Source organism: Phasianus colchicus, chromosome 1, assembly GCF_987193195.1.
Source record: "Phasianus colchicus chromosome 1, bPhaCol1.hap1.1, whole genome shotgun sequence".
In the NCBI taxonomy this organism is placed as follows: Eukaryota; Metazoa; Chordata; class Aves; order Galliformes; family Phasianidae; genus Phasianus; species Phasianus colchicus.
The window spans coordinates 85,351,627-85,372,195 of NC_143436.1; the positions used below are offsets into that span (position 1 = coordinate 85,351,627).

Sequence of the window (20,569 nt, forward strand, 5' to 3'; positions counted from 1 at the left end):
ACACCTGCTTATTACAGAGATGATTTTTAAGATATGGCGATACAGGCTCTTGTCTCAAGATTAAAAAAAAAAAAAAAAAAAAAAAGCAGTTACACCTGGCTTCCTACAATAGCCTCCATAACAGTTTCATACATAGCACTGTGCTTCTACCAGCTGCTCACCAATCTTATCCATTTACCCTTGTCTCTTCACACAGCAGTTTTCATTTTAGTCTCATTTCTATCATACATTAATGTTCACATTGTTACAGCTTGTACATAACATTATATATGTGATGGTGCAGACTGCACCATCATCTAATTTGACTCAGCTAGTAAATCACTTCAAGATGCTACTGTATATGGCTATTATCAACTACATCTGTGAGTCCAGATAGATCCAGCTAAAACACAAGACTGTTTCTGCTAACTCTTCTCTCTCACAGTTTAAGTCTGTCTACATTTTTATCAATTGGATTACCCTCACGCAAATTAGTTAAAGTCTCCAAAACCTCATATTTCTGTCTCAAGTAGGCATCTCAAGTCCCTGTTGACAGTTGAACTTTACATGGTCAGCCAGACACAATTTTATGCCCGCATCTCTTCAGATATCATACCCACATTCAATGCCAAATATTATATTCAGAATAGTATTACATTATTTTTGAATTTCAAATCTCTCCTTAGGAAGATACTGATACAGATGCCTATCTGTGTGAACCACCTTTTCCTCAATGGTTGTAACTACATCTTCACCAATGTTTCCAGTCTCAAAGCATGTCATCAATAAGTAAAATGAAAACAACAGACAAAAAAAAACCAAACCAGTGAAATAATCTAACCACCCCTCACCACCACCTTTACTCAGTCCTGCCCTTCCCTTTATGGTGACTTCTTAGAAAGAATAAACAAAATTTCCCTTGTCACATACATGTAAGATGAGTTACAAGTTAACAGCAGAACACGTGACATACAGATTATTATTCTAAACTCCCTGAAGTTTGATTTTTTTCTTCATTCTTCCATTCAAAGGTAAATCCTACAGGAAGTCTAATTGCTGTGGGGTTTGAAGATGGTGTTGTCCGCATTATTGAAGTTTATGATCCCAAAGGACTTCCCACTCTTGCAGAACGGCCCAATATAAGAAATGCAGAGATAAATCTGAAACAAGCTTTTAAACCTCATACTACTGCAGTTACAGCCTTGGCGTATGAACGAAATGGAGAAGTCTTTGCCACAGGGGTATGTATTACTTCCTTTGTTTATTTTTATTAAACAACAACTTCCAAGATTATTTAAAGAGTTAAGGCAAATTTTGGTCATAGGCAATGCAGTTATACTTCTGTTATTGCTGTTGATTTCTTCTTGTACTTCTCAGTAGTGCCAGGGGAAGAGAAGGATCTGTTTGCACATGCTTTGTTTCCTGAAGGAAAGCAATCATGCAGTACATACAATTTGTTTTTTGAATTACTGGATTGTTTAATGTGAATTCTATAATCCCTTTTGAAGATGCATTTGGCTTATTTTTGAATTAGTCTAGTAGTATCTTGCATCTAGTAAAAGCAAGTCCATTTGTACACCAGCTTGGTAGAACACCAGTAGATACCCAACACTGTTTTGCATTACAACAAGATCAACTGATCAGTTTGTCAGTGTGTCTGCTAGGCTTTGAAATGATTCCCAGTCAGAAAACTGGAAACAGGTAATAAGCCACATCAGAGATCAAAACAGGAAATCCACACAACAGTTTGGGAACATCAGAATACAAGGCTGTGAACAGCTATACCTCTGACATAGCTCAGGCTAGGGCGGAAGACTTGAGCCTAACCTTTAAGTGAGTTCCTGGAGCAGTGGGCAAAAGGTGCCTAAATTGAGATGCCAGGAGAGGCTTGTAAGGGCAACTGAGACTTACAGCTCCACTCAGCAGTCTAGAGGAAGTTGAGCAGGATTATTATTCCCCCAAACTGTAATCATGAAAATCCAATTCTAACTTCTAAGGCGCTTACGAATCCCTTCATCTAGCCAAAGAACATCTGAAGGATGTGTTTTACACAGTACTTAGAATTGTTCAGATGTTTTGTCAGCCTTCAATCAGTAATGATCATTTTTTTCCTTTTTTTTTTTTCCCTTCAGAGTAAAGACAAAACAGTTTTCTTTTTTGCTGTTGAAGATGAATACAAGCCAATAGGATTCATCCACGTCCCTGGGCCTGTGCAGGCATTACAGTGGTCTCCACCTTCACACGTGAGTAATGCACGCTTGTTTGTTTTCTTTCTCTGCCATGTCAGAATGAAAACCAGTGAAGGTCCATCAACCTAGCTACGTTCTCTGTACACAGTGCAAAACATGTTTTGCTGCTTTTTTCTACACACCTTTAGAATGAAAGATAGATTTTTGTGTAGCTGTACCTCTAGTTCAGTCACTTTGGATAAATGTTGGACTTTGCATAATCAAGAGCAGTAACATAGATAAGCCACAGAATTTTGTGCAGTATTTTGAGTACCTGCCTTGAACTAGCAAGCCTTTGCATTTTGCCAACATTAATACAATCATTTGGAGTTGTAGACAAAACTTTGAGAGCACATTAAGAAAATTTTTGTGTGTTTCTCTGAACTTATGCTAAGTATTCATTGTCATTCAGTGACATAAACAAATAGATTCTTGATAGTACTTTAGAAATTTGATGTGATTATGGTAACGTGAATTTTTTGCTGGTCCAGTATTGTTATTTAGAAGGAAGATAGTTCACTACATTTAATACTGACAAAGTGGCCACCAGGATGCATTATAATGCTTTACAATGGCAAACTTCAACTATTATTGATTGTTTTTTGAGAGCAGATAAAAACTGCGCTGGGAAAAGAGCTCTTGCTAGCATGAACTTTATCTTACAGCAGATCTGACAGGTTTTGGTCAAACAGTTACATTTGGGGTCCTTTGCTTGAGGACAAGATGCTTCTTACTACCAGAAAAGTACCCATCATGTTTTTGATGTGTCACATTCCTCCAAGTAATTTTTATTACAAGTAATAGGTCTCCACTGCTAGATGTGAATGCTTATTAAACATAATTCAAGCATCAGAGTGTTTTTTTTTTCTCTTTAAATAAGCACCTTGGTAATTAAACACTATATGTTTAATGAATGTGTTTTTAAGGATGAGATTTTATAGAAGATATGATTCCTCATTAAGGTTTCCATAGCTAATATATCCCCTGGCACATTTTTAGTGTTGGGTCAGATGGTAATCTCTCTGTTCTCCAGATAGCTTATGAAAATTGAAACCATGTACAGACTTGCATTATAAATTCTCAAAATACGAAATAATTATTACCCTCACCTTGTCTATTCTTCCTGACCTGGCATTTTAAAGGAATCAGCATGTATCAACAATTAAGAAAAGCAAACAAACTTAAGCTAAATAGCATTTGGCAAGATTCCCAGGCCAGTCTTGAAGGTATTAAAGGATTTAAAATCATAGAAGCATACAAATTTTCAAGCATTTATCAAAACAAAAACTCAGCTCCTAATTTCTGGGCCAGATTTATCTTTAAATTTACCAGACTCCCAATATATTATGATTCTTCCTACTCGATGGTGTTCAGTATAATAGCCATTTTGTATAAGGCAAGGAGTTTTTCAGTTCCTTAGATTTTTCTCGGATACATGTGTGGAGGTCACTACAAAATACCATCTCCTATTTATTTCTATGGAAAGTGTAACAGATACAAAGAGCACAGTAACACTATTTGATAGAGCAAATTCTCAGCTACAAAACACTCCTTTGCAACATGATCACTGCCATTAGCCATGCATTTTCACCAGTGATGAACAAGAGGAAAAATCTACACTAGCAGAAGCAATCCAGTGTTTCATAGCCTCTATGACAGCATTGTTGCTAGGAAAATGTTGCCTATGCAGTCCATCTGTCATTGACCCAAACAGATGAAAGTCAGAAGGTGCCAAATCCAGACTATATGGTGGATGTGGTAGGACAGTCCAACTAAGGCTGGCAAATGTGTTCCGTGGTTTTCAAATTGGTATGAGGCCCAGTGTTAATGTGTTGCCAGAGAAAGAATGTCTTCTTCTCTAGCCTGACTCTGGAAGTTCAAGCCTTCAGTTTAGTCAGCATCTCAATGAAGTGGTCAGAGGTCAGAGTTCATGGTTTGTCTGGGTTCCAGGAAATCCGGGAGGATGACCCCTTTGCTATCCCAAAAGAGAGTGCACATCACTTTATCAGCTGAGGACTTGGACTTTTTTTGCAGTGTGAGCACTTGTGGGACCCAACCTGTGGAAAGTTTGAGCACATCTGGCTCAAACTTCGTGATGTTGCTACCACTGTTTCCCACGTACTGAATCTGATCTTCAGCTCTGTACACAGTTCCCTGATTGTAATCCTCTGATTCTCACAGATGAGCTAATCAAAACGCTCTTCATTTCATGATGTGACAGCTGTGCATGGCCATCCAGAACATGGCTCGTCTTTCATGTTGATGTCACCATCATTGCCTCACTGTATGCACATCCACTGTTTGGTCTCCATAAATGTTCAGCAAGTGCCAATGAATGCCAGTGGGTGCCATTTTTTCCTCATGTAGGAATTCAGTTCCACAACTTTGCTTTATCCACACTTCCATGTTAGACCCAATAGCAACAAAATGTAAGGGAATATTAGTGGGAAGGTTCCACCTCTACTGCCATACCACCAACAGCCACTTCTGATGTCATGGGCCGACATAATAAGATAGGAAGTATAGCTTTCAGAGCAGCCCTCATATAAGAGAAGTTCACTGGTTTCTGGTGTCCATGTAAGAATATCCAATCAAATAACAATAGTTAAGACCTAATGTCTCCTGACTGGAGTTTGATTTTGAGAAGGTTCATCTACTTTACTGACTTTTTCCCATTTCTCTCAATTAAAAAAAATATACACCTGCCCCATACTTGTATTTTTTGTATTTTTGTGTAGGTGGCGAGCATGCTTCTCATCCTTTGTGAGAATGGATATGTTCTCCAGGTTCCTGCCCCTCTCCTTGAGAAACAGGAAACAGCATCCACCTACCATATCAAAAATCTGCCAACACAGTACTTTCATTTTTATAGCATTAAATCCCGAATCAAGGTAAAGAAGTCTCCTTTGGAAAAATTCCATATTTATGTTCAGAAGACAAAGCTTCCTCCAGTAGTTTCTACTCTCTGTATTGAAGTGCAGGATTTTGGCTAAGCTTCTTAGAAGGGAAAGCAAGGTGGGGTCCATTTCAACATTTGAAATTTCAAGTTGTTTGTTCGTTCAAATATAAAATGCATCACACTGAAAACATGTTGTGTGTTTTGATTAAACATTAGTGAAAGTGAAGTAAGCACATTAGTTTTTAAAAATATTTTTATTTTGGTAATTTTTAGAAAAAGTATGTTTCTTTATTTGATGTTAGCCCTGCAGCAAATTCTTTTGAATAGTCATAAGGCACTTATGTGGTCACTTTGAGGCAAACATGAAGCTTTTTTTTTTTATTTTCAGCAGTTATCTGTTTCCAATTTTTTATGTTGTAATAACTTAAAAGGGACATTTTTACCTTCTGTATTGAAATCTATGTATTTCTGAATAAAAACTAGCTCTGTAGAAGATGTGAAGAAACAAAAGTGTTATGCCACTTGTCAGCTATCTTTTAATTTCAGGAAATTAGAAACAAAGTTGCTCTTAGGCTCAAGAGCACAACTGCAGTGAGCAGACTTTCAGTCCAGCGTTCAATCTACCATTATCCTAGCAGCCTATCTGGGTATTTTTTGTTAACCAGCTTTTACTGTTCACTGCTTCTGTATTCTGAGCAGTGCATTACTGAATGTCAGACAAAGTCTCATTTCTTGTTATGGCTAGGAGGATGTTGACATTCAGGATAAAGATACTGTGGTAGTTTTCTCAATTAAGAACCACAAGGTTAGCATACGTGTCTAAGAAAAGATTGAATGTATTGTGTGCTGAGTTTTTTTGCAGTTTTGTTTTAGTCAAAAGAGAACAATATAAATATAAATTTATACACATGTATATGACACAGTAAGTCTTAGGAAAATAGAAAATGTTGTCATCTCATTCCTCTGGGAGAATAGGTCAATAAGTTGCAACAAGAATGTTTTAGATAATATGTAAGGAAAGATGTAACAGTAAGGACGGTGCAGCACTGAAATAGTTTACGTAGACCATGGAATCACCAAAGCAGGAGATTGATAAAGTGTAGATCAGACAAATATCAACACATACTAGAGTAGGTTCAACTTATGCTGCTCTGGGACAAAAGAACAATCTTTTGAGACCCTTTCCAGGCATTTCTCTATGACTTTCTATCAAATATTTTCTAGAACAGGAAAAACCTGTTCTAGACAATTTTTTGGTTATTTGTTTTTGCTCAAGGAGGCTTGAATGGAAAGGATGTTGTAAAGACTTTATGTGTCCACCCTTCAGTTTTAAGAAGTCGAGTCCGTTACAGTTTCTCTCTTTTACTGTATATACATCAGTGACATCTTAGAATCTAAAATCTGACTTCAGCTTTCCAGGTAGTTTTTATCATTTCCAAGAGGATTTCTGCATAAGTAGCATACTAACAGTGGTTAATATTGGGAATAACCACCCCTAAAGAAATGCTGAAGTCTGCTTCTTATGCAGAATGGCTTCTGTTTCCAAGGATCTGATTTAAACACTTTGGAGTGTTTAAATCCCACCTCCCATGAGGTTTGGTTGATTAGTTGAAGGAAAAGATATTTATCTTTCTGTGTATGTAATGCCAGAATCACCTTGAATTTTGTTTATGATACTACTTCAGTAGTAATTCATGAATTATGTTGGTTTCATATCTCTATGTTTCACTGCTTGTTTTAACAGCTGGAAGAGGAGATTGCACTGAGGGAGAGAAAAAAGCAAGAGAAGGAAAAAGCAAAACTCGAATGGATAAAGCAGCTACAGGAGATGGGAAAGGAGGTGGAAGAAGAAGAAGAACCTGAAGAAGAAGAGCCATTGCCATCAATCTACATACCAGAGGAGCCCAGCCCCATTCTCTGTGGGTTTTATTCAGCACCTGGGAAGTTTTGGCTTTCCTTGGTAAATCCTTTTTTCTTTTTTTTTCTTTTCCTTTTTTTTTTTTTTTTTTTTTTTTTTTAAGTTGCTTTGATTGCAAGATATGGCAACATTCCACTCTCATCTGAGTGTCTTCAGAAAGTCATGATTTGAAGCCTGCAGTCTCTGGAATACAGAATTCCCATTGCAGTTGATGGTTTCAATGATCTTTTTGAAGTAAACCAGTAGTGTTAGTCCAATTCAGAAATTTTTCAGTTAGTGTTCTTCATGACACCTGAATGAGCAAAAAGAATAACCTGCTCCCTTTCTAGTAGGAAGTAGAATCTTAACATATTGGCAGGCTGGATTGTAATGCCAGTCATAATTACAGATTTTCTCTGTGGGTATATAGGTTCTCTAGACGTGTTTTTTAAGCTATCCTTAAGAAAGAGAAATATTATACAGAAAATTGCATCCAGCTGTTTCAGTGTTCTTTTGTTACCATTTCTTTATGTTTTTTCACTTCAGGGTGGATATGACTCAGGTTTCCTTTATCACTGTGCATTCTCATCAGATGAACACCAAGAAGACCCTGAAAACAGGCAAGATGAACCTTTTGAAGTGATTCCTATTGAGGACACTGATGACAACCCCATCCACCAGATCTCCTTCTGGTAAAACAGTTTAGTGTAAAAGATAACTTTGTTATTAAGCTTTATACTTTTCAAATGCTTGAAACTGCACTTGAAAAGGAGGAGTGTGTACACCACTTGGTCCCTTTTCAATTGTGGGTCAATTCAAGTGTACAGGAACTCTTCCTAGTTCTTTTGGCACCAATTTTTACTTAATGATTACTGGAGAACCATTAGAAGCCTCTGCTACCCTTCTGCTTGAATTGTAGATCACCATTGGTTCTCTTCACTAGTTAGCAAAGAAAGGACACAGCTCTCAAGGAGAATATTGAGGGATCAGTCCATTTCCTTTGTCCAAAGAATACAGGCTTCTCAGGACATTCTGTGAATAGTATGGATGAAAAGGGTGAGCTATTTTCAGAATCCCAGTGTTAGGGCTCCCTGTAAGGCTAAATATGATCTACATCTTAGGAGGCAGGTTTAGTTCAGACTTTAATCCACAGCTGTCCGCATTCTACTTGGCCGCTATCTGCACAAGATGGAGATTGGGAAGGAAAACTGATTCTCTAACTCTGCACTAGCTATCTGCTACATTGCCCAATTTAGGGCTGAGACTTGTTCTGTGATACCCAGCAGATGCTAGAACATTACTGAGAAGCCAGCTGACTTGAAAAAAAGTATGTAGTAATACCACACATACTTTAAATTGTTCAAATGCTTTGCTGCCTGTTCACGAAGTTGGGAAGAGTCTATTTATTCAGCTAGATTATCTCTTCTTTAGAAGTACTGTGCTTACTTGTTGCAAGTTACATTGTATTACTGTTCCTGGTTTCTTATTTGACAGTACCAGCAGACTACTGATGTTCTGTGGGATGCAGAATGGTGCCCTGCGTGTTTACCCTCTCCGAGATAAAGACCTCTCAGTGAGCACCCTGAAGGCATACTGGTCATTCAGCTTACATGATAATGACTATGGACAGATCCGGGGGATCTGCTGTAGTTATGATGATAGGTTTCTGATTACCTGTGGAGGAGATGGGAACATTTTTACCTTCAACATCTTGTCTCCAGAGGATGTTCACGAAGAACTAAAAGCCAAAATCCCTCCTCCTAGGGTAAGTCACTAAATGAAAATCCCCCAAACTCTCGTTTTTATTGTATGGATTGTTGCATCTCTGGTTCCAAAACAACTTTGAATACATGCCCTGCTAACTTATTTCAGTGAATTAGGCCTATGAAGCTACTGCAAATGGATATAATCCAGTTCAATAATTTGGCATCATAGATCTTTCATAGCAAAAGCTAAGATTTCCCGAACAATTTGGAAGAAGAGTTCTTGCAAAGCCTTTCCTAGTCAAAAGGCAATATGACTGCATTGCTCCTTCTCAACCTTTCATGTTTTTCTCCCAGTACACATAGTGTATGTGGCTCATATGTAATATTCTACTGTCTTTTTCTGACTTGAAAATGTAATCACAGGCATAACTAAAATGAAAAAAACAAAAGGATATGGCATACTTAATGTCTCTCTTGGATTTTATTCCAGTAGAGTATGATTCTGCTCTGTATGGGGATTCCAAAATTAGTACTGGGAGATGCCAATTGTATAGTTTCTCAATGCCTTTGGTACCATTAATATACAACTCACAAGTTGGACTTTTTAAAATTTGCAAAATAGCATAGCATGATGATGATCTTGTTCCTTTTTCAGTCGTTCACAGCATTCGTTGTAATAATTTTGCAGATGTCCGTAATCTCTGTGCAGCTGTTTAGCTTTAGCAGGTTTGAAGAGATGACACCAGAACTTGATAACAAGTATTCTACTGATAATATGCAAAAAGAGAGACATATCAGTAACCACACATTTTAAAATTTTTTTGAATGCTTGAACGAAACAAAACTAACTTGAAAGAAGCAATTAAAACTTTGGAGTAAGGAAGTGCTATCATATGCAATTAATTTTGTAATGATTATGTATTCAGTATACCTTAAAAATATAAGTATCAGCATAAAACAAACTTTAAAATATTTTTAATATTAGTCAGTAACTACTGCTTGAAAGATTCTTAGTGAGGAGACAGAGAGGAAATTGGGATTTTAGTTATTTGGGTTATATTGTTCATGCTAGTGGAAATTCTTGACCTGTATTTGAAGAATATTTAGCACTGAAAATAGACTAAAAATTATTTTCTTAAACAAAGTGAATGATTGTAACCTGTGGTATCAGAGCCTTACTAGCCCCAATTTTACAAGTAGTAATTAATATGCAATTATATTGCATATATAGTTTTAGCATTCCAAATATATAAATAGCCCTATATAAAGATCTTTATGGTTAATTGCTATTATGCAGGCTAGCAATGTTGCTTAATGACCATCCTGATAGGGAAGTAAATCTTCGTTAAGTATCTATTCGAGTTTTAAATCATGTGGAAGATATTTTAAATTCCATCATAATTAAACTTAATGAGATTCCTAGAGAATCAAATATAAGTCCTCTGAAACTAATCAAGTTAAATTACAGATCAATTTAGTACCAGTGTATTCACTGTAAAATGATAGGCCACCCTCATGTCTTAAAGCATGATTTCCTGAGGAAATGCAGCTTGTATGACTGCAGTGTCCATCCATCATTCCTAGCAGCTAACAATTGGGAACTCATTGCACAGTCAGCAGAAGCAAACCAAATGAATTGCACTTGTAACTTGGAATTAGCCTGGGATAGGATGTGTCTTGTCAGCCTGGCAGTTAGTGGGGACAGGAGAATTATATATAATTGTGGAGTCTGTGCAGTGAAGAACCAAAAATGTTATGGGACAGTGAATCTGGGACAAGCAGTGATGTAGAGGTTAATGTTGATGGGAAGAATACAGGACTTCTGCTCTGTCACAAAGAACTCAGCTCCAGTTGTTCTTTTACATGTAAGCTAACTTAAAATTGTTTCTCGTTCTTGAAATGATACAACCTGTTACTTAAGACTTCTGTAGCAGTATTGATATGAAGATTTCTTCTGATTTTGTGAGGAAAAAAATTGGAATTCTATCTTAATCTTTGTAAAAGCTTTATTGTCTGTTACAACTATTATTGTTTGTTTAAAGGCAAGACATTTTTATTTCAGATGGGTCTACTGAAGGAGAAGGCTGCTGAAGACATTGAGGATCCCAGTGCTTGCAAGTAAGAGATGTTTGAATAACGTTGAAAGAGATTTCCAAGCATTAGCAGCTCTTTCTTCAGACTACATTTCTCTTTTTGGCTGTTAAGAGAAGGGAGGAGTTGATCACTCTCAGTTTGGGTCATTTCCTCATTACATACAAAGTTTTTTCAGGTTTTTCCTCCATGTCTTCTACTTTTCTGTGGAAATAATTCAAATATATCGCTCTGAGAGTTATGTAACTTCAGATAACACAGGGTCAAAGCCAAAGCTCTATGATGTTAAAACAATGTAAGTATACAGTAAGTTGGCTTCTTTCTAAGTTACCTTCAGAGATATTGAGTCCCCTTGAAGTTTAAGGCTGTCAGGGAACTCTAAAAGGTTACATAAATTGTAATCTTTCCTCTATTCATTGTGATAATACCATTTCCTTCTTGCATTTTCAGCATTGAGGAAGTCAAGCAAAAAAAGGAGTATGAACGGATCATGAAAGAAGCTGAAGACAAGAAAAGCAAGAAAAGAGAGGAGTTAATAGCTCTAAGACAGGAATTTCTTTTTCTGCTTCAGAAGAATCAGGAGTTACCAAAGCACATGCAACTGCAAAGAGAGGTTCATTTGCTTTTCAAAAGTCATCTGCTGTTAAAGAAACCCTCTAAAATGTTGATGCCTAATATGTTGGGGTCAAAGATGTCCAGTGCTATGGGCTAGTATACTCAATTACATAATTTGTCATGACTTTTGAATCATGACTGATGATTTGTGCCATTTAAGAAGAGTGTGTGGGGAAAAAAATGTGGCTTTCTTTGGAGATCTGAATAGCTCTTGAAATAAAGGATTGTGTTAATGTTCATGAAACTCTTAACATCAGGGCAAAAATATTTGTTAGCAAAAGCCAACTGTTAGGATAATGTGATGCTGGCTTTTCTGTGTTTCTACAGCAGTATGAGATGGACCGTAGGGTCTTTGAGGAGCTGAATAGGCAGACTGCACAAAGAATCCAATTAGTGGAAAAGGAACTAGCTTGGGAGCATGAGAAACACTTGATTGGACTGCAGAAATTACAGAATTGGTAAGTAGTGCTTTTTTCTACCTCTCCTGTTGACCTTGCCACGGGGCTTATTGTTGCACAAAGTAGAAAAATTTGGGTGTTGTTTTTTTTTCATTTACAGAGTCAAAATTTTTTTTCTTTATTAATGATTCAGTCCTTATTTGACTTGAAAAATACACAAGAGTATATATTGATATTTGGATGTGCTTCCTTCTTTTGAATCTCTGGTCAAAATTCAGATATGCAAATTGAGGAAGTGTCTTAATTCCAATTTATCTCTATATGAAGAAAAACAGTCTTTTTTGGGGGGAGGCAATAAGTTTGCTTGGGATTTTGCCAGTAAGGGGACTAAGACTCTGGAACTCTTATTGGAACTATGAAGACCAACCTATGAAATGAACCCATTTTTTAGGTATGCTGCATGTCTGTCAGTGTCACTGCTAGAACAATGTTCTCTATACACCTTGAAGTTATAACATGAGCTTCCTCAAGAACAGAAGTTTAAGTGCAAGATTCATTTTTGGTCTATCTTCTTATGGCAAAAGATGAATTCATAACAGTAAATCCACAACAGAAATAATACACAATAACAAAGATACCTTAGTCACACTTAGTGTATGACTGCATAAGAGGTGAATGAATATAGTTATTTTTAACCACCCTTTAATGAAAGATGACACTTACTCATGAAGAACCTGGTGTAAGTTTTGATATTGGGAACAGTGTTAATGCATTTATTCTTGAGCATCTCTATTCCTAGACTGGATAAAAGTCAATAGATGATGTCACGTGTCATCATGCTCTTACTTAGTCACTACATTGATATGTATTTATATGTAATAATTGTATATGTACTAAGTAAATTGCATTACTCAGGTCCTTTTTGTGAAGGAAAAATTGTAGGTTGCACCTACTGGCATCAGACAGTTTTGTCTAATTTGACTTTTTAGGTTTCGAGACTCACTGGAATTTGAAACTGTTGTTGTTCATGCTATTCAAAGCAATCATCAGATTTCCACCTATAGACTTGTAGCAGTCTCTGAGAAGTACTACCAAGATAAGGAACGTCCATCTTGGAAGAAGACAGTACTTAAACGGGCATGGAAAAAAGAGAAAAAAAAGGAGATCACCAGAGATAGAAAGCGTAAGCATAGGGCTAATTATGACCTTTTGCAGATTAACAGTAGTAAGTTTTTGTCTTTCATTTCTGTTCATTTTCCTGAGTCCAGGCTAAAGAAATGATAATTTCTCTAGATACAGATAAAGAAATATAACTACAGTATGGTTTTTAGTACCTACCTACATACAGTGCTTTCTACATTTAAGCCAATGTCAGCAATCGGTTATCAACCCAGTGGGAAGAACTTGACTGAGTCATCTCAGAGAACTTGAATGTGTTCAGAACATCCACTGCAGTGGAACTGCCTTGATCAACACCAGCCTAACAGGAGCATTCCCAGGAGATTCCTGATAGTTTAGAATATACTATGTTGCATGATATTTACATCTTCACGTGATTATTTTTTGTTTCAAAAGCTAAAATTATCAAGGAGGAAGCTGATAAACTGATGTCAAAGATCCAAAAGCCAACAACACGTTTCATAGAAAGAAAACGTGAGCAAATCAGAAGACTTGTTGAGAAATCTGACAAGGAGAAAGCTAAGATAATGAAGAGGAAGGAGGAGTGGGAAAAACTGTGAGTCTTTAATTGGACTCTGAGTCCTTTTAGTTCTGCTTCTTGTCAGGTGTTCTTGTTTAGCTGTCATACAGCACTATCATATCTCTGCCCAGTTTCCTATGTTCCTGATGGACGTAATTAAAATATATAAGTCTTTTTATACCTCAGAGTGTCAAGAGACAATTAAAACCTTTCAGTTATTTTCCATGGTTCTTCTAAAACATTTAAAAAAATGAGTTCAGCTAGGTAAATGCATCTTCAGATAAGGCTTAAGAGGTATAAATCAATCATGACCTAGTGAAATGTGAACTGTTAGCCTCCTCAGTTAACCCTTCTCTCACCATATATACCACACACTGCAACAGCTGTGGGTTAAGTTAGTTGCACTTCAAGGCTACTAGCAGAAAATGGAACCAATGTAAAGTCAGAGCACAAAGCTTTTAAGGTTACTGAAGATTTGATAACATAGGATCAGACATTCTGTGCTGCACACTGATAGACTTTAAGATAAAAAACATACAGATATACAAAACAGGGCCATTTTGTACCTTCTGTCTTGAAGTTCGGCTTTCCTTTGTACCTACCAGATATAAAAGCAAGCCTAGGGATGACTATGAGGATCCCGGAGATGTTCAGGCCATCAAAGAAGCGCAGGAAAACATGGGGTATTACAAGCTGAAAACTGCCACTAATTACAGAGTCACCCAGTATATGAGCACTGAAAAGAAGACGATGCAGCTTGCATCCCTGGAAGTGCTGGTATGTGAACTGTTTCACCAATGTGGGTATTTTTCTTTTTTCACAGGAGGGAGGATAGTTTAATAGTCACTGAACCAATCCAGGATAACACTCAGCTAGCTCTTTTTAAGCAAAGAAGTTACCTTTTTCAGCTATTTCAGCAGGAACATGTATTCTTTAATTCTTAAAGTCTCACTATCTAGTGACCAATATGCTTTCCTTATAACACTGAGCTAAATAATCCCTATCATGAAATGTTTTTACAAAAACAGGGATGTGAGCAGGAGCAGGTCTTTTTAGCATAATGTCTTCATGTTGCACTTGAACAATAAATCACTAAGAACTAAGTATTGGAATCTTCCTGGGAAATGGTGTTTTGGAGCCACCTTCCTGTATCAGGGCTCCTACAGCTATTAATGTCTTTTCACCACAAAGGCCCAGTATCTCAGATGTTTAATGTATCATTATTGCTTTTCTTGTGACTTCTACTGCCCCCTTCTACTCATAAGACATGTTTTACATTGTACTGTGGTGACAATGTTACTGGATATCATAGAATCACAAAATGGCCAGGGTTGAAAAGGACTACAATGATCATCTAGTTTCAACCCCCCTGCTGTGTGCAGGGTCGCCAACCAGCAGACCAGGCTGCCCAGAGCCACATCCAGTCTGGTCTTGAATGCCTTCAGGGATGAGGCATCCACAGCCTCCTTGGGCAACCTGTTCCAGTGTGTCACCACCCTCTGAGTGAAAAACTTCCTCCTAATACCTAACCTAAACCTCCCCTGTCTTAGTTTTAAACCATTCCCTCTTGTCCTATCACTACACACCGATGTAATCAGCTGTACCCCCTCCTGTTTATACACTCACTTCAAGTACTGGAAGGTCACAATGAGGTCTCCTTGGAGCCTTCTCTTCTCCAAGCTAAACAAGCCCAGTTCCCTCAACCTTTCCTCATAGGAGAGGTGCTCCAACCCTCTGATCATGTTAGTGGCCCTCCTCTGGACCTGTTCCAAGAGCTTCACGTCTTTCTTGTGCTGGGGCCTCCAGACCCAGACACAGTACTCCACATGGGACCTCACAAAAACTGAGTAGAAGGGGTCAATCACCTCCTTCTCCCTGCTGGCCACCCCTTTTTTAATGCAGTCCAGAGCACAGTTGGCCTTATGGGCTGCAAGTGCACACTGCTGGCTTGTCCAGCTTCTTGTCCTTCTCTGCAGGGCTGCTTTCAAGGAGATCTTCTCCCAGTTTGTATAAATACCTGGGATTTCCCTGGCCCAAATGCAGCATCTTGCACTCGGCCTTGTTAAACCTCATTAGGTTCTTATGGGCCCACTTCTCCAGCCTGTCCAGAACCCTGTGGATGGCTTCTCTTCCCCCTGCTGTGTCATCTGTACCCCTCAGCTTGGTGTCATCTGTGAACTTGCTGAGGGTGCACTCAATGCCATCATCTATGTCATTGATGAAGATGTTGAAGAGCACTGGTCCCAAGAGCGACCTCTGGGGGACAGCACTTGTGACTGGCCTCCACCCAGACATGGAACCATTGATCACAACACTTTATCTGCATCCAGCCAACCAATTCTTAATCCACCAAACAGTCAATCCTTCAAATCCATACCTCTCCAATTTAGAGAGAAGGATGTGGTGAGGGACCATGTCAAAGGCTTTGCAGAAGTCCAGGAAGATGACATCCGTTGCTCTTCCATCATCCATCAAAGCCATCACTCCATCATAGAAGGCCACCAGATTGGTCAGGCAAGATCTGTCAGGAACCACATCAGCTATCTCTTTCAGAATGCTATCCCAGCTATCTCTGGGATGGATATCATCTGGCTACATCTGGACTTATATACATTCAGTCTCATGAGGAGGTCTTGGACTTGTTCGACTGTTACAGTGGGATGGAATCCACTCCCCACACACCTAGAGGTTCAGGGTCCTGGCAGATACGGGAAGCCTGACCACCAGTGAAGAGTGAGGCAGAACACTCACTGAGTACCTCAGCTTTTTCTGTATCTGAGGAAACCAGCTCTCCATTGCTTTTTATTGGAGGGGAAACACTCTCCTTGGCCTGTCTCCTCCCATCTATGTACCTATAGAACCTCTTGTTATTTTTCATATTACTCGCCAAGTTCAGTTCCATCTGCGCCTTTGCTTTCCTAATCCTGTCTCTACACACAAGGACAACAGCCCTGTATTCCTCCCAAGCTACACAACCCTGTTTCCACTTCCTGTACATTTCTCTCTTTTTCATCAGTTTAAGCTGCAGGTCCTTGCTCAGGCATGCTGTTCACCTGCCTCTCCTGCTCAACTTCTTCTGCTGGGAGACAGAGAGCTGTTGCACTCTCAGAAGGGTGTCCTTAAAGAGCTGCCAGCTCTGTTCTGTACCCGTGTCCTTAAGGAGAGTTTCCCAGGGGATCCCATCCAGCAATTCCTTGAGCAGCCAGAAGTTTGCTCTCCTGAAACTCAGGCCTGCATTCTTCAAGATCACAAACTCCACCAGGACATGGTCACTACAGCCCAGACTGCTTTCAATTTTCTTCTCTAATGCTTCTCTAATGCTCTCCTTCGCATTGGTGAGCACCAGATCCAGAAGGGTTTCACCTCAGGTTGGTCCATCTAATACCTGGACTAGGAAGTTATCCTCAGCAGACTCCAGGAATCTCCTGGATTGTCTGCCACCCACCATGCTGCTATCCCAGAAGATATCCAGATCGTTGAAATCCCCCATCAGGACAAGAGCCTGGGAGCACGACACTTCCTGCAGCTGAAGCAAGAAGGCCTCGTCAAGAGGTTCCCCCTGACCAGGTGGCCTGCAGCAGACCCCAACCACTAGATGCCCTTTACTGAACGATCCTTGATTTTAGCCCACAAGCTCTCAACCTGATGGCTGTTTCTCAGACATGGCTCTTTGCAATCTATCCACTTCCTAACATAGAAGGCAACTTCCCCACACCTCCTATCCTGTCTATCCCTTCTGAAAATCCTGTAGCTTTCAATCAGAGTTCCAACTGTGGGGTTCATCCCACTATGTTTCCGTGATAGTCATTAGGTCATACTTTCCCAATTGCACCACGGTTTCTAGCTCCTCCTGTTTATTTCCCACACTGTGTACACTGGTATAGAGGCACTTCAGTTTGGCTGTTGGCCTCATTGAGTTCTCAGAGGAGCTTTCCCTAATACCTCCAGGACAAGTCTGGGTAGTTAACTCAGTAGGACAATGCAAGTAAAAATGAATGCAAGTATGAACAATGCAAGTAGGACAATGCAAGTAAAAATGAATAGTTCTAGTTATAAATCTAAGGTTTATATAGGTGAAGAATTCTAGTTACTTCAGATGATTGCTGTATAAGATTGTTATTTTTTTATAAAGATCAGAGAAGTTTCAGCCACGTGTATTAATGTTAAATCTCATTCCATTATTATTTCATATGAAATGAGAAAATCAGTGCAGTGTCTCTATCACAGAATGGCTATCACAGAGTCACAGAATGGCTAAAGTTGGAAGGAACCTCTGAAGGTCATCCAATCCAACCCACCTGCTCAAGCAGGGACACCCAGAACAGGCTGTCCAAAATCATGTCGGAGTGGCTTTTGAAGATCTTCAAGGATAGGTGTCCACCATTTCTCCCAATTTTATATTTTCAGCAAACTTGCTGAGGGAACAGTGCCCAATCATGCAGATCACTGATGATGATGCTCAATGTAGTTATTATTACTGGATTCTGAATACAGAATTATTGAGGTTCTGCCTGCAGGAGAAGCAGGATGCAAAAAAACTGTAACAAGTTTTGCTGCACTTGGCAGTTTAATTCACAATTCTTACATGTAAGTGTCACTTCTCACATTAGTGGATCTTCATCTTGAGTTGGGGAAAATTATTCAGCTAATGCCAAAGTTTTCTGAATTGACTTTGGTAATCTGGATTACTGTAAAGTCTGGATAGGATTTGTTTTGATTTTATATTGGCTTTTTATTAAATCCAGAAGCATCTGACTTTCGCTTTCTTATCTTTAATTTTGCTACCTATTCTACTTTGAAAATTCAGAACTTCACTGCAGTCAATTAAGAAAGAAATGGTTGTGATTTTGACATCACTTTCACATATTTTATTGACAAGGATTACATCTGTATTCTAGAACCTATATTCATAAAGGACTACTTCAGTGTTCTTCATAAATGTTATGGAGTTGTAAGAAAACTGCATTGTTGTAAGGATGATGTCAGAAGTCTAGATTTCTATACAGCTGTTCATTTGTTAGTGTTAAAGTAAAGGACTTAAATACAGTTCCTTTGTCTCCGTATACAGTTTGTATGACATGTAAAGAGAGTCATGTATCAAAGCTGAGATGCTCTCTCAGCTTTTGATGTATTTAATGAGAGACAGCCCCAATTACTAATCTTCTAACACCCACAACTGATCTTCACTGCTTTCTGAACTACTTCAACATCTCCTGTCAAAGAAATTCACGATCAAGTTAGAAGAGACAGGGGAAGCCTTTTTTGTGCTCCTTTGCCTTTTCTGTGAAGAGTTAGAGAGATGGTTTTGAAGATTTTAAAACCAGAGATATTTCAAAATTCTCTTTTAAAAACACTAATTTGTGGAGATATTATGGAAAAGAAAGCTAGTATGGAAAGAGAGAAAGACGTACGACAAGCCTCTTCACTACTACTTGTGTTGGGGAAGACCACGTGTCACTGGGGAAATCCTACTAAAATTGTTTTTCCTTTGCAGATCTATAAGAAGAAGTTGAATATGAACAAACAGATTATGTCACTGAGGGACTGGAAGGTTTCTATTATTGAAGAAATCAAGTGTTTATTGCAAGAATTGAAATCCGTGCAGGCAGCATTAGATTTATCAGAATGTCTCCCCCTACCCCTGATTCCTCAGTTACACCCAGATGAAGTTCCAGAAAAAAGATTTGAGTATGACCATGATATCCTACTGAAATTCAAAGAGGAGCAGGCAGCCAAGGCAAAGCTTCAAGAACAATTGGAAGAGTCTCCCTCATCTGTTGCATTTAGGCATAGTTTTAATAAGTCTTCCTATAAGGAAACTGGCTCTTTACAACAGACTGCAAGCTCACACACAATGAAAAGATCGTCGTCTATGGTCACAGAGCAGCAAAAGATTTTTGTAATTGAGAAAGCAGAGCCAACTGAAATAGAACTGGGAATTTTAAAGAAGGAGAAGATAAAAAACCTGTACTTGCAGAAGACCTTAATTAATAAGGTAGGAAAACATTTTTTTTTTTTTTCATTTTGAACAATCTCACTCAGAAATAAAAGCCCTTCCTTCTTTTTCAGAACTGCAGCTACACTGCTTATCAGAACTTCTGGAAAGTGCTATCTAGTGTAAATCAGTATAAACTTGTAACAGCAACCTCTGTTATCACTTGAAAAACAGACCTTAGTTTTGTGAAATTCTGAACTCAGTGGCAAAAAAAAACCAAAAAAAACGGAAAGTAAAATGTAAGATTATTTCAAAAGTGATGAATAGAAAAAGTGAAATATCACTGCAACTTCATGGATTCGTGGATTCAGCTGTTCACAAACATGAGTTGTGTTGACCCTCTGGTTTCAAAAATGGTTTTAAACCTACAAGGGTCACAGGAAAGCTTCCTTAAAATGCACATCTATGTGCAGAAGGCATAGCATGATTAAGTTGACTTGACAGAGAGAAATTTTCCCCTATGCTCCTTTCTGTAGCTTTATATGTTTAGCTCCAATCCTAACACCTTCCCTGTTACTCATTTGCCTCTCTTATGCTCCAGATCAATGCACTGGTAACCAACTTTGATGCTGAACTTCGCTTTCTGCGACATAAGAAACTGCAGCTAGATGTGCAGATGAAATATGCTGACTTGAGCTACATCACTTGGTTTGAAGAGCTGCTTATCCTGAAGAATGCTGAGAAAAATGAGAGCATTCTCCAGGGGCATGTTAACACCCTCCAGAGTGAGCAGGAGGCCATGCAAGTATGTAGATTACGTGTCTTTGCAATTAACAGTACTGATAATGAGTGGCCTAAGCCAGAAGGAAGATGTAAAATAAATGGGAACTTTTCTTTGCTTCCTTTTTGCACTGATCCAGCATCTAGTGTCAAATTTTGGAAAACAAGAAACTCTCAATCATCAACCATGATAGTAGTTTTAAACTTTGAATCATTAATCTTTTCACAATCTTCATGATGTGGAATCAGTGATAAGTCATATTCATTAAGAAATTTCTTCTAAGTTTTGCTTGACTGGAGCGTGGGTTCAGAGTGATAATCAAGTGTAGCATCTCCAGATCT

The 20,569-nt window shown here is 38.5% G+C and overlaps 1 protein-coding gene across 1 annotated transcript in view; it reads left to right on the forward strand.

Moving 5' to 3' along the window:
• Positions 1-20,569, forward strand: part of CFAP44 (cilia and flagella associated protein 44) — a 52,626-nt gene that overhangs the window by 23,069 nt on the left and 8,988 nt on the right. The window contains exons 14-27 of the mRNA XM_031613059.2: positions 1,011-1,220; positions 2,112-2,222; positions 4,946-5,098; positions 6,851-7,066; positions 7,550-7,695; positions 8,498-8,768; positions 10,772-10,827; positions 11,251-11,413; positions 11,743-11,873; positions 12,803-12,996; positions 13,389-13,548; positions 14,118-14,289; positions 19,007-19,507; positions 20,049-20,252. Of these exons, the coding sequence (XP_031468919.2) occupies positions 1,011-1,220; positions 2,112-2,222; positions 4,946-5,098; positions 6,851-7,066; positions 7,550-7,695; positions 8,498-8,768; positions 10,772-10,827; positions 11,251-11,413; positions 11,743-11,873; positions 12,803-12,996; positions 13,389-13,548; positions 14,118-14,289; positions 19,007-19,507; positions 20,049-20,252 (2,688 nt within the window). The remainder of the gene's footprint in view (positions 1-1,010; positions 1,221-2,111; positions 2,223-4,945; positions 5,099-6,850; positions 7,067-7,549; positions 7,696-8,497; positions 8,769-10,771; positions 10,828-11,250; positions 11,414-11,742; positions 11,874-12,802; positions 12,997-13,388; positions 13,549-14,117; positions 14,290-19,006; positions 19,508-20,048; positions 20,253-20,569) is intronic.